The 12925-nt window shown below is 40.9% G+C and overlaps 1 protein-coding gene across 6 annotated transcripts in view; it reads right to left on the reverse strand.

The window, feature by feature from the left end:
- Window positions 1-12925, reverse strand: part of UTRN (utrophin) — a 683920-nt gene that overhangs the window by 160049 nt on the left and 510946 nt on the right. For 4 of the 6 annotated variants that reach the window (XM_040429571.1, XM_040429568.1, XM_040429573.1 and 1 more), the window contains 3 exons: window positions 11779-11857; window positions 9756-9816; window positions 7991-8047 (listed from right to left, as the gene is read on the reverse strand). In XM_040429571.1, coding sequence (XP_040285505.1) covers window positions 7991-8047; window positions 9756-9816; window positions 11779-11857 — 197 coding nt within the window. The remainder of the gene's footprint in view (window positions 1-7990; window positions 8048-9755; window positions 9817-11778; window positions 11858-12925) is intronic. The other 2 variants (XM_040429574.1, XM_040429572.1) reach the window with 1 other exon arrangement.

The raw sequence follows: 12925 nt of genomic DNA on the forward strand, positions 1-12925 counted from the left end.
AAGTAACACAATGAATGAAGTTAGGAACTGAGGATTACGTTGGCTGTATGGACAATGCGCAAAATACACAGGAAGACATCTGTACTGCTTAACTGCTTGATCCCTTCTTATGTAGTGTTTCTGATGATATTTAGGACAAATTATACATGAGCAAATCAGGTAGGTAGCAATTTAAATGAAAGGTTAAAGTGTTCTTCATTCAAGACGTGGGCTTATGTACAAACCAATGAATTCTGAAATATCATAATGTCTTCTTTATCTCAAGGTTTAAGCTCACTCCAGTTATCTCAAAAGAATCTTCAGCAATAACAAGTCTCTGTGCAATTCCTTTCAAGTGTTAGTTCAAAGTGTCATCCGCCTCTTTAATCAGGAGCAAAAATGTTTTCCCATTTGATAGCTGAAAAACTGAATTGCTGCGAATATGTAAAACTCGTTGGCACTGATTTATTTGAGCTTTTCTCTAATAGGACGTATTTCACATTTGTCTTTTTGTATATTTTCGGACAAAAGGTTCTTGTAAATATATACTTTCCTTCAATATTTTATTGTCTTAGAAACAATTGATCATATATTTAAGGAAGCAAAAAGTCCTGGTAGATTTTTGAACATCTCCATCGACTTTGAACAAAATCTCAGACATGATTCTTTATTCCTCTGGGAGATGAAAATATTCCTTAAGCAAATATGTGACAGAAATGCTGAATTATTAAGCCCGAATAAGCATTCTAAAGGCTCTAAACCCAGTATGAAATAGTATGGGTCCCGACTCCTCTTATTTTCTGTAGCCATGTGGGCCATTAAATCTGTGTAACAATGAGGCGGATTTACAAGTCAGGCAAACAAGGGCCTGCTAGTTGACCCTTCTGACTCATGCCTTTGATGGAGTGATGGAGTCCAGCACATGGAAGGTATCCATAATTTGGGCGATCCATTTTTTGCAGACTGAAATAATGACATGGTCGTGTGCATGAGGCCTTGTAGTATGGTGAGCAAAAAAATTTAACATATTCATACTGAAAAAAATGTACACAATTTTGGCACTCCACATATAAGCGAACTTTGGTGCTCAGTGATGGGAGGAAGATGGGAGGAAGAAAAAGGTTTTCGGCATTCAAGTATAGAAAATTTTATATTTATTGAAGCCACCATTAGTTTTCAATATTTATGGCCAACATTTCGGTCCCTCCCGGACCTTGTTCGCGGCCAACAAAACATGATATACATTCACAAAAATTAACACAAAAACTAGAAAATATAATAATGAAGAAAAAAACAAAAAACAAACAAACACAAAAGACAGAAATAACAATCAATCTTATATGAACATAAGGTTGTTCCTTATTTGCCCATAGTTCACTTCAGCGCATGCGCACGTTACTTATGACTTCAAATGTCGGTCACGTGTTGGAGAAACTGCGCTGCGATTGCCCTATTTAATCTGGGCATGGGCGGTGTGATCCTCACAACGACACCCTACTCCATAATAATACCAGATTGGATGTACGGTATGTACTAGTGCTAGAAATTTTATCTTCTAGTGGTCTTAATGCTTTTGTCATACTATTCATTGCTCCCTCTGTTATATATTGGAGCAGCATTTATCAATATATCTCTTGTTATCTATATATGCCTTACCTATTCCTTTTATTATTGGATATGTACCGTATGTGGTTTGTCTCCTTGCACCATTATGACAATGTAGTTTCGATGCATTAAGGATGAATTAATTAGATATTCAAACGATCCTTATGCTGTATGTTCAATATTTGATTATGTTCATATAAGATTGATTGTTATTTCTGTCTTTTATGTTTGTTTGTTTTTTATTCTTTTGTTTTTCATTATTATGTTTTCTAGTTTTTGTATTAATTTTTGTAAATGTACATCATGTTTTGTAGGCCGTGAACAAGGTCTGGGAGGAACCGAAACGTTGGCCATAAATATTGAAAACTAATGGTGGCTTCAATAAATATTTACAGTGATTTTCTATTTTCTATACTTGAGTGTCGTGAACCTTTTTCTTACTGCACATTCTGAGCAGCCAGCTTTCATACCGTAAAGTTAAGTATGCATGAAATATCTCATGATGTCGAGTTTAATTGCTTCAGGATCATTAATCCCAAAAAATATCAACATCCTGATGTTTTTCTGTTGAACTCAGCTCATCATTAACAGGGCTGGACATGGCTGCAAATCCTTTACTTTTCAAGCAAAAAACACCCTAAAATGAACTTAGTGTGCTGCTGCAATACACAGGTACTAGTGTCCCCGTGCTGCATGGTGGCCTCAGCTTTTTATACCAGAACACATATGATTTTATATATGTCCCTGCCAAGCTGTTATCCTACATACTAGAACTGCTGTTTGTGTAGGGCAAACCCCAGCTGCCTTATATAATTTCTCAATTCTACATGTTACAAAAAAGCAAGCCAGATTTTATCTGAAATATCTACTAAAGGTCACCTACAAACGTTACTGATACATCTAAAATGTCTTAGATTTTTTCTAGAAATGGACTGATAACCGTATAGTCTGAATAAAATTGATGGACCCCTAAATACCTATGCCTTTGGAGATATTTTTTAAATTTAAAAATGTGTATTTAATTATATGTTCACTTCATTAAATTTAAAAGGAGGCCGTCACATTGCTAATGCAGTCTTATCTGCAGGCAGCATGTTTTAGAGCAGGAGAATAAAGAATTATTAGGAACACCTGTTCTATTTCTCATTAATGCAATTATCTAGTCAACCAATCACATGGCAGTTGCTTCAATGCATTTAGGGGTGTGGTCCTGATCAAGACAATCTCCTGAACTCCAAACGGAATGTCAGAATGGGAAAGAAAGGTGATTTAAGCAATTTTGAGCGTGGCATGGTTGTTGGTGCCAGACGGGCCGGTCTGAGTATTTCACAATCTGCGCAGTTACTGGGATTTTCACGAACAACCATTTCTAGGGTTTACAAAGAATGGTGTGAAAAGGGAAAAACATCCAGTATGCGGCAGTCCTGTGGGCAAAAATGCCTTGTGGATGCTAGAGGTCAGAGGAGAATGGGCCGACTGATTCAAGCTGATAGAAGAGCAACGTTGACTGAAATAACCACTCGTTACAACCGAGGTATGCAGCAAAGCGTTTGTGAAGCCACAGCCCGCACAACCTTGAGGCGGATGGGCTACAACAGCAGAAGACCCCACCGGGTACCACTCATCTCCACTACAAATAGGAAAAAGAAGCTACAATTTGCACGAGCTCACCAAAATTGGACTGTTGAAGACTGGAAAAATGTTGCCTGGTCTGATGAGTCTCGATTTCTGTTGAGACATTCAAATGGTAGAGTCCGAATTTGGCGTAAACAGAATGAGAACATGTATCCATCCTCTGATGGCTACTTCCAGCAGGATAATGCACCATGTCACAAAGCTCGAATCATTTCAAATTGGTTTCTTGAACATGACAATGAGTTCACTGTACTAAAATGGCCCCCACAGTCACCAGATCTCAACCCAATAGAGCATCTTTGGGATGCTATCCTATCAATATGCTATCCTATCAATATGGGCCAACATTTCTAAAGAATGCTATCAGCACCTTGTTGAATCAATGCCACGTAGAATTAAGGCAGTTCTGAAGGAAAAAGGGGGTCCAACACCGTATTAGTATGGTGTTCCTAATAATTCTTTAGGTAAGTGTATATATATATATATATATATATATATATATTGAGAAGACTGATGTATAGGGGCACCCCTAAGCTGGCGGTGGATCCGCCGGAGTTATGAAGAGGCGCAGGTCCACCGCCAGTTCTAAATGGAAGACTGAAATACGCCTAAGGCTACTTTCACACTTGCGTTCGGGGTTCCGCTTGTGAGTTCCGTTTGAAGGCTCTCACAAGCGGCCCCGAACGGATCCATACTGCCCCAATGCATTCTGAGTGGATGCGGATCCGCTCAGAATGCATCAGTTTGGCACCGTTTGGCCTCCGTTCCGCTCAGCAGGCGGACACCCGAACGCAGCTTGCAGCGTTTTCGTGTCCGCCTGGCCGTGCGGAGCCAAACGGATCCGTCCAGACTTACAATGCAAGTCAATGGGGACGGATCCGTTTGACGTTGACACAATATGGTGCAATTGCAAACGGATCCATCCCCCATTGACTTTCAATGTAAAGTCAGGAGTCCCTATTAATATACCATCAGATCAGAGTTTTCTCCAATCCGATGGTATATTTTAACTTGAAGCATCCCCATCACCATGGGAACGCCTTTATGTTAGAATATACCATCGGATTTGAGACAGTATATTCTAACACAGAGGCGTTCCCATGGTGATGGGGACGCTTCAAGTTAGAATATACTAAAAGAACTGTGTACATGACTGCCCCCTGCTGCCTGGCAGGTGCTGCCAGGCAGCAGGCGGCAGACCCCCCCTCCCCTGTATTTAACTCACGGGTGACCAGTGCGGCCCCCCCTCCCTCCCCTGTATTCAACTCATTGGTGGCCAGTTCGGCCCGGCCCCCCCTCCCTCCCCTATATTTAACTCAATGGTGGCCAGTGCGGCCGGCCTCCCCTCCCCCCCCGTTTTAACTCTTTGGTGGCCAGTGCAGCCGCCGCCCCCCCCCCCCGTTTTTAACTCATTGGTGGCCACCATTGAGTTAAATATAGGGGAGGGAGGGGAGGCCGGCCGAACTGGCCACCAATGAGTTAAATACAGGGGAGGGAGGGGGGGCCGTGAGTTAAATACAGGGGAAGGGGGGTCTGCCCCCTGCAGCCTGGCAGCACCAGCCAGGCAGCAGGGGGCAGTCATGTACACAGTTCTTTTAGTATATTCTAACTTGAAGCGTCCCCATCACCAAGGGAACGCCTCTGTGTTAGAATATACTGTTGGATCTGAGTTTTCACGAAGTGAAAAATCTGATCTGAAAAAAACAGTTATGCAAACGGATCCGTTCTGAACGGATGCAAGCGTTTGCATTATAGGAGCGAATCAGTCTGTACAGACACCAGACGGATCCGCTCCGAACGCAAGTGTGAAAGTAGCCTAATATAGGTATATTTCAGCTTCATAAATTACCCCCATAGTTTCAGTGAAACTATTAATTTATTAATTCAAATCTCTGCTCATTTTTAGAGTAGGAGTCCATGTTATGCTTCAATTTCATTCGGAGATAGGCCACAAACAGGAGTCTTGACAAACACATGAAGAGAACTCTGCTCATGTGTTATTCCTAGCTCATCTTATAAAGCAGCTAATCTGTTAGGTCAGAGATGGGCAAACGGCGGCTCTCCAGCTGTTGTAAAACTACAACTCCCAGTATGCCTACAGCTATCACCCTACAGCAGGGCATGATGGGATTTGTAGTGTTACAACAGCTGGAGAGCCGCAGTGTGCCCATCCCTGTGTTAGGTTATATGCACATATTTGTATTATATGCAATCTACGCATCTTATGTCTCATTTATGAATCAACATAATGAAAATACCATTAATTTTTCCCCCATCACACTTAGTTAATAAGCGTTGGAAGGAAACTATAATTACTTGGTGCTAGTGAGTGGCATTTGCTGTGACATTGCACCTCTAAAAATCATAAGCAGGTCAATTTTATAACACATAGCTCAGATTTATATCAAATAATAACACTGCCTATGACAAGGTCACATCAAATCCATTAAGCAGCTTTGAGAAACATGGAAAAAACTGTCACCTTCAAATAGAGAGATAAGGTTTATACCAAGGAAGTCCACTGTTTGTACAGATATAAGTCAATGAATAGTATTTAACAAGACAATACTGCCATTATAGTCATTGATTGTTATTTCTTCTGAAGTTCTGACACCGGATTCTAAAATGATTTACGTCAGAATATGGACGACTCAATTGTTTCAAGTTGTTCGTAACTAAAGGATCCACTAAAATTTCAATGCCTACTATACCTAGAAAATACCAACACAATCAAAAGAAATTCCAGTTGCTCCCAAAATACTTTCCACTCTGTATGCTGTAATATTGCAATCACATTACAAATATATGTATTCTAGGAGATCTTCTATTCTTTCCCATCATTCTTAAAAATCTCAGACTAGACCTGTCTCGTACAGTAAGGCAACTGGCTGCAGTAGAAGCCCTCCCCCACTGCCGTGTCTGCACAAAGGAAACCAGAATGCTATGTCCTGCCCCAGCAGAGCCGAGCCACTGATTATTAGAGGCTCTATTCTAGATATTGAGCAGGATCTAATATGGCATTATGGAAAGCAGTTGCCAACCTCTTTATTAGGTTTTAGCATTAATCTAATAAAATAAGAGATACAGTCATTTAAAATCTGCAAATTGAGTTTGCTAAAAGAATTGTAAAGCAAGCAGGGGTGGACTGGGAACTAAAAGTGGCCCCATGTTGCAGGTGGATCCAACTTGACAGAAGATGGGGTAACAAATGTAGGCAGGGACAACACAAGTAGGCAGGACTAGCAATACCATAGTGCAGAGCAATATACCACCCCAGCTGAACCAAATACCACAGTGCAGCACAATATACTGCCATTTGCTCCACAGTATTCAACTGTATCACTGTCCTGAGGACATTGATACAGTTGAATTCAGGAGGGCACCTGCAGCTGCTGGCCAGATACGTAAGAGAGAATCAGTTCATTATAAACCTGGCTGGTGGCCGTGAGGAGGACTTGGGTGGCCCTCCTAGGCATCGGCCCACAAGGAAATTTCCCTGTAGGGTCTATGGCCAATCCACCCCTTAAAGAATGTAATAGCTAAATTTACAGGTTAGCCCTTACTTAGGACAATCAATAGTTGTATTTTAAAGCGGCCCTATCAGCATGTTCAACCCTATTGAACCAGACATAATGCCTAGAAGGGTTGATCATGCTGATTAAAACGATATACAGATACATTAGCGTTGTTGAGATCTCGTCTTGCCCTGTCTTCAGCACCTGCGCAATGACCACCAACGCAGCGCCTGCACTATAGATCTGCAGCTGCTTGCCAAACAGTGCAGATCCATAGTGGGCAGATGTAATGACGTTATGGAACCCGAAAGTGGCAACGCTGGTGGCTTCATAGACATTGGCGCTTCCACTTCCGGGTTCAATCACGTCATCGGCACCTGTCCAGTATGGATCTGCACTGCTCGGCAAGCAGCAGCAGATCTATAGCGCAGGAGTTGAGTTGGTGAGCCACAGCACAGGCACAGAAGATAAGGCAACACTAGATGTCTTGCCCTGTCAATCAACTCTCGGTGGGAGTGTTCTAAGCACTAGAGTGTTGCTGTAGCAGTGCTCAAAGTGCTACAGTCTGCCCCTTGGTGCTCCAAATGCTAAATTGCACATGCATACAAGTCCTCATATCTCACCAATGCTAACAGGTACAGAAAAAATATATCTTCTTAATCAGCACGATCAACCCTACCAGGCAGTATGCCTGGCTTAATAGGGTTGATCATACTGACAGGGCCATTTTAAGCTAGCTATACACATAAGAGTTTGATTGACTAATCATCTGTGGGATTGTTCATGCAAAATATCCCACCAGCAACACACTGGACTAAACTGGAAGATCTCTTACTTAAAAAAAAACTAAAAAAAACCTGTGTGATGTGCCCATGTAAAGTGGCAGCTGATCAGCCAGTCATGCCACACTGATGTAGAAAATTCCCAACCTGACAGACCACATTCTTAGCAGACAGAAGTGTACCATTGGCCATCAAAAATGTTTTTTCAGTGAGGGACAGCTGAATTGGCCAGCCATTTTGACAGACTTTTTTCTTATGTGTATGAGCAACTTGAAAGTATTGGCCTGAAGGCTGGACTTTCATGACACAAGATTAGTTCCTACTAGTACCAGCTACGTGTGCATTTGCAAACGACAAGTTTTAACGTTTTGCTTTATTTTGTAACCTTTGCAGTTTACTTTATATGTTTAAGTACTTTGAAATATACCATAGACAAAACATGCTTTTGGTTACATGCACAAATTGCGCTCTTACCTGTTCCTAGAATGCAACTTTGGACTCAAAGGTTTGCAGCAATCTTCACTGGAAGAACTTTTAGATTCAAAAAAACCACTTACTTTCTCTTCTTAAGAACATGAACCTTACACAACTAGTCTGCTTTTTTCTCGAGCTTAAGCGACTCATTTTTAAATATTGCTCGATATTGCTTACATTCAATATTGGCGTAAAATTATCATATCATATCAGCTCAGTTTTATCTTATAGGCCTCTAGTAACAAAACCATTTAGAGAACAAAAGTGATAACAGATGTGAAAGCCATGATATATACTCTGAACCAATCAGATGTCAGCTCTCATGGCTTCCTTGCCTATTTTGGTCAGTATTTGCATCAGTATTTGTAAGCCAAAACCAGAACTGGAACAAAAACTGTTAAAACGTATATGAAAAGATTACAAGCTCTAATCTTTGGACCTACCCATGGTTTTAGCTTATAAATGCTGATGCAAAATACAAAAGTACACAAGTGTGAAAGTGACCTTAGAAAGAAAAAGTTCAGCTACATCTCCCTCCTCTCCCTCTATTATATTCACTTTTTTCAAACTTTGACACAAGTTTTAAGAATTGAGCAGAGAGTCTACAGGTGGGTCAGGGGTCCTACAAGGTGCTTCAAAGTAAGGAATATGCAATATATTCCAAGTAAGATATATTACAAAGTCTCAAGTCTTCACATTTATGTAAAACATTATACAGATTACAGTTATCGTCCATTTTTTAACGTGAGCTTTTTACATGGTTTGGATATTTATTTACATGCACAGAAAAGAGAAGATGTGTTCAGGATACATTTGGATAAAAATGAATATATAGCATTGAGAGATGAGCGAATTGATTAGAAAATTCAGTCTACCAAATTTTATTTTTCTGTGATTCAAAAGAATCAAGGAGAGAGATAAAGAAAGAGAGACTCAATCAGAGGCAATCAGGGCAATTTTGATTTGGGTAGAATTTATATGGCCCTAAATCAAATCGCATGGGCGATTTGGCCGAATCAGACCCAAAACGAATTTTTTTAAATTTGCTTATCTCCCATAGCATCGCTTTCCAATTCAATAGTATTGTTATGAATTGTGTATCTCCATGTCCCTATGCATTATGTTCAGTAAGCGGAGGTCGACAGAGTAAACAACATATAGCTTTAAATAAGAAGTCGTGGTCAGATGCTTTAGATATGCTTGATGTACCTTCACATTAAAGTCTACTTCAGCCAATCATTAAGGCGGCATTCACATCTCCGTTCTGCTTGATCCGGCATAAATGCCAGCTGTCCGCTGGACAAAAAAAAACGTTGCATGCAGCAGTTTTTGTCCGGCCGAAACCCAGCATTTATGCCAGAAATCGGCCAGGTCACCGCCAGACTTCACTGTAGTCAATGGCGAGCTGGTGGTGAAGTAGAGGATCCACCAACACCAGATCCTGCTTATGCTGGAAATCGTCCAGATAACCACCAGACTTCACTCCAATTAATGGGGACTGGGGAGCAGGTGGTGAAGTGGAGGATCCGCCAAAGCCAGATCCTGCGAGATCCAGCAGGCTGCTCTGTGCCAGAACAGCCTGCCGGATCTGGAAACGGTGATGTGAATGAAGCCTCAGACAGCTACTTCACCATTTTGAATATTTTTAACAATAAATGCACTGAAAGTAAGACTCTGCAGTCACACCTCGCTTTAGCCCCACGATGCACATTCACACATAAATAACCGAAACAGCAAAGCAGAAACAATATGAAGAAAAACTTACTTAATGTAGTAGGGCACTTTGTTAAGTGAAACGGATCGTTGCCATGGAAGCTGCACTGAAGCTGAAAGGGTAAGGAAAAATAGACGTTTATGGATGAAAAACAAAAGACAAAAAACAAATAATTATTTTTTATATATTTATTGGTTATAATAACACGTAAATGATCAAGAAAACATTTTAAAAGAACCAATTTACAGCAAATTAAATGTAAAATTCTACATTCGTATGAATATTTGAAAACAATAGATAACGCTTCTACTCCTTGCTTTTAGTGGCGAGATGTCTTCCATAAGACTGTGTTTGCCATTCTGTTTCAGGATCCCCATTAGTTCGTGTGCACAGGGCTTTTGTACAGAGATGAGATATATTAAACCGGACAGTTAGGTACGCCTCTAATACCTCCGATTCAGTACAGCACCCGTTCATGTTTTACACACAGCTCATTGAATTTAATGGGAGCTGTGTTACACATGATTTCCTCAGTGGTGACAATGCAGGGAAATTGTAATCCGCAGAAAATTACAGCTGATCACTTCGGGTCACAGAAGGGAGATAAGATGTGGTGAGGTCATTGCCTGGGGAACCTCCTAACAAAAAGGAACTGATAAAAACACATAGTCCCTTTAAGACGAGCGAGTTCCACGCATCGGACTAGTAGTGTAAGTATGCGCCAGCTCCCGTCCTGACCTCCCAGCACTGACGGGGTCGCATAGCATTATACTGATTAATGATGATATGTAACTCTTACAGTTCTGGAATGTATTGGATAACAATGACAGCATTGTGTCAATGCTATGCAACTCTGTCAGTGCTAGGAAGTCAGGACGGGAGCTGCCACATACAAACGGTGCGAGTCCGATGCGTTTAAATTGCTGTTACCACTCCTGACATGTCTGTTTTACAAATGTATTCCTCATGCAATACCCATCAACCTGCAACTTGGAGAAACTTTTAATGTAATTCTACAGTATGTTGTTCCTTTCCTCAGTTATTGGAACTAGAAATTAATGAACCTACAACTCGATATTACTAATGTGGGGGGTATCCATGCACGGCTGTCCTGTTAGCCCTTTCAGTGTAAAACTGTGCAGGGACACACTCCCAGTTGGTAACACCCAGTTGCAGATTCATTAATACATTTCTAGTATTAATAACAAGGAAAAAGAACAGAGCTCTCCTCTTTGTGGATTTTCTATGATGCATTGTTTCTCTATTATTCCTCCCAGAGATTTATGTATAACTTCAAAACTGTATATTACTGACAGGGGGTGTGCAGCTACATTGTCCAATGATTACTATCACACTGTATATAGACACACATTTGTGACAAGTGGAATGATAATGCTCAGTTGTCAATTTATTCCAAAATTTTTAGGTGTAGTAACAGAGGAGAGGAACAACAAAGGGTTATGAGAAAAACGACTCCAGAATTATTTGTTTAATAAAGCACACATTGCAGAGTATTGACATGACCTCTTTAAAGGGGTTGTCCAGGAATAATTCGTTTCTATCTATTGCTCGCTGCCTGCCTGAAACAGAAAAGTGACAGACACCTGATTCCCGCCACTCTGGTCCTCTTCGCTGCCACCGCTGGGTCCTTGTTCCGGTCCCCAGAGTGTTTACATCTGGCACTGCATGGGCATGGTCACATGCTCTACTACAGCCAATGACTGGCTACAGTGGTGATGTGCAGCTTGTGGCCACGTCACTGTTGAAGACATTAGCTGCTGCGAAGCATGTGACCACGTCCATGCATGGCCAGATGTAAAAACTCTGGGGACCAGAACCTGGACACAGTGGTGATGGGGCTAGGAGGACCGAAGTGGCGGTAACCGGTAAGTATGAATTTTCTGTTTCAGGAGGTAGGCTTCAGACATTAGATAAAAAGTAATTATTTCTAGAAAACCTCTTTAAGTAGTACATACATGATTAAATGATGACATCTAAAGGCACCATGTCACATTCTGTTGTGATCAGATTAATGCAGGTAGGGTTAGACAGGAAATTCACATCTACAACTTACTAGACAAGAAGTGTTGGGAGGTAGGGCCAAAATCTCGATGTGCTTCTTGAAGTTGTTTGAGACGTTCTTCAACTGCTGCCTAGAAAGTCACGAAAAAGTCATTATAGGCAAAGTATTCAACTTTTTTCAAACCAGTTATTCAATAAAATGTATCTGTATAGCGCCACCTGCTGTTTGTTCCTTTTCCTATTTCTCTGTCCACCTTAGTAACATTACTATGGTAGATGCACATGCTCAGTTCCATCCTTCATCTGCCAACAGCCGTATCTACTGTTTGAAGCTGTGACAGTTACAGGGAAAGAGCTGCAGCAGAAAGGACACATCCCTGAGAAAGGACGTGTCCCCTTGAGATGCCATCTTGAACAAATCTAGCAGAGCAATTACAACAATAAATGGGAGATATCTGGGTCCATGTGAGGTACACGGCTGGTTCTAGCTTTATTAGAAAGAGATTATCATGTACAATATGAAGTCTGATTTTAATTTTTTACATTAATCATGGGATAACCCCGTTTAAGTCAATACAATTTGTATCTTTGAAAAGTAGAGGGCAAAGTAGGCCAACCAATGCCAGCATTGTTGTAGTAAGCTCCATTTTTTATTTTTATTTAGTGTCAACAGAGAACTGAACATATGGCTATCTAGAAGCCTATTCTTGCATCTGAACAGCAGAATGTATAAGACTTTCCCGTTTCTAAAATCTGTCATATTAGCCGGAGTTGATTGATTGTCACACAGTCATAGTTCCCTCAAGGAGTCCTGATTCACTCAATTCCCCTCCCCCACCTCCACGCTATTTTGAAATGTCTACGATTTCCCATCTGAAACATTTGTCCTCTGCGCAGTCAGCGTCTCTTTGGGGACACACCGTCCATCCTGTGAAAACTAAATTTGTTTTAATCAACATTTTGCATGGGTGGCAATAAAGCAGATTTTTCTTCTGCCAAGTATTTGCAGCTCTCAATAATGGCAGCATGATTTATGCGGTTACAACACCGCTTACAAACTGCATCCAATATGTGTGTCGTAGAGGTGCCAGGGAGCCACAGATAAATACGTAAAAATTACAAATGGAGGATATCAAAGAAAAATAAAATCATGTCCCGGTGGGATAATTTGCTTCTAGCTGTGAAAAGAATGCTGACGG

This window comes from Bufo bufo, chromosome 4 (genome assembly GCF_905171765.1).
Source record: "Bufo bufo chromosome 4, aBufBuf1.1, whole genome shotgun sequence".
NCBI classification, from domain to species: Eukaryota; Metazoa; Chordata; class Amphibia; order Anura; family Bufonidae; genus Bufo; species Bufo bufo.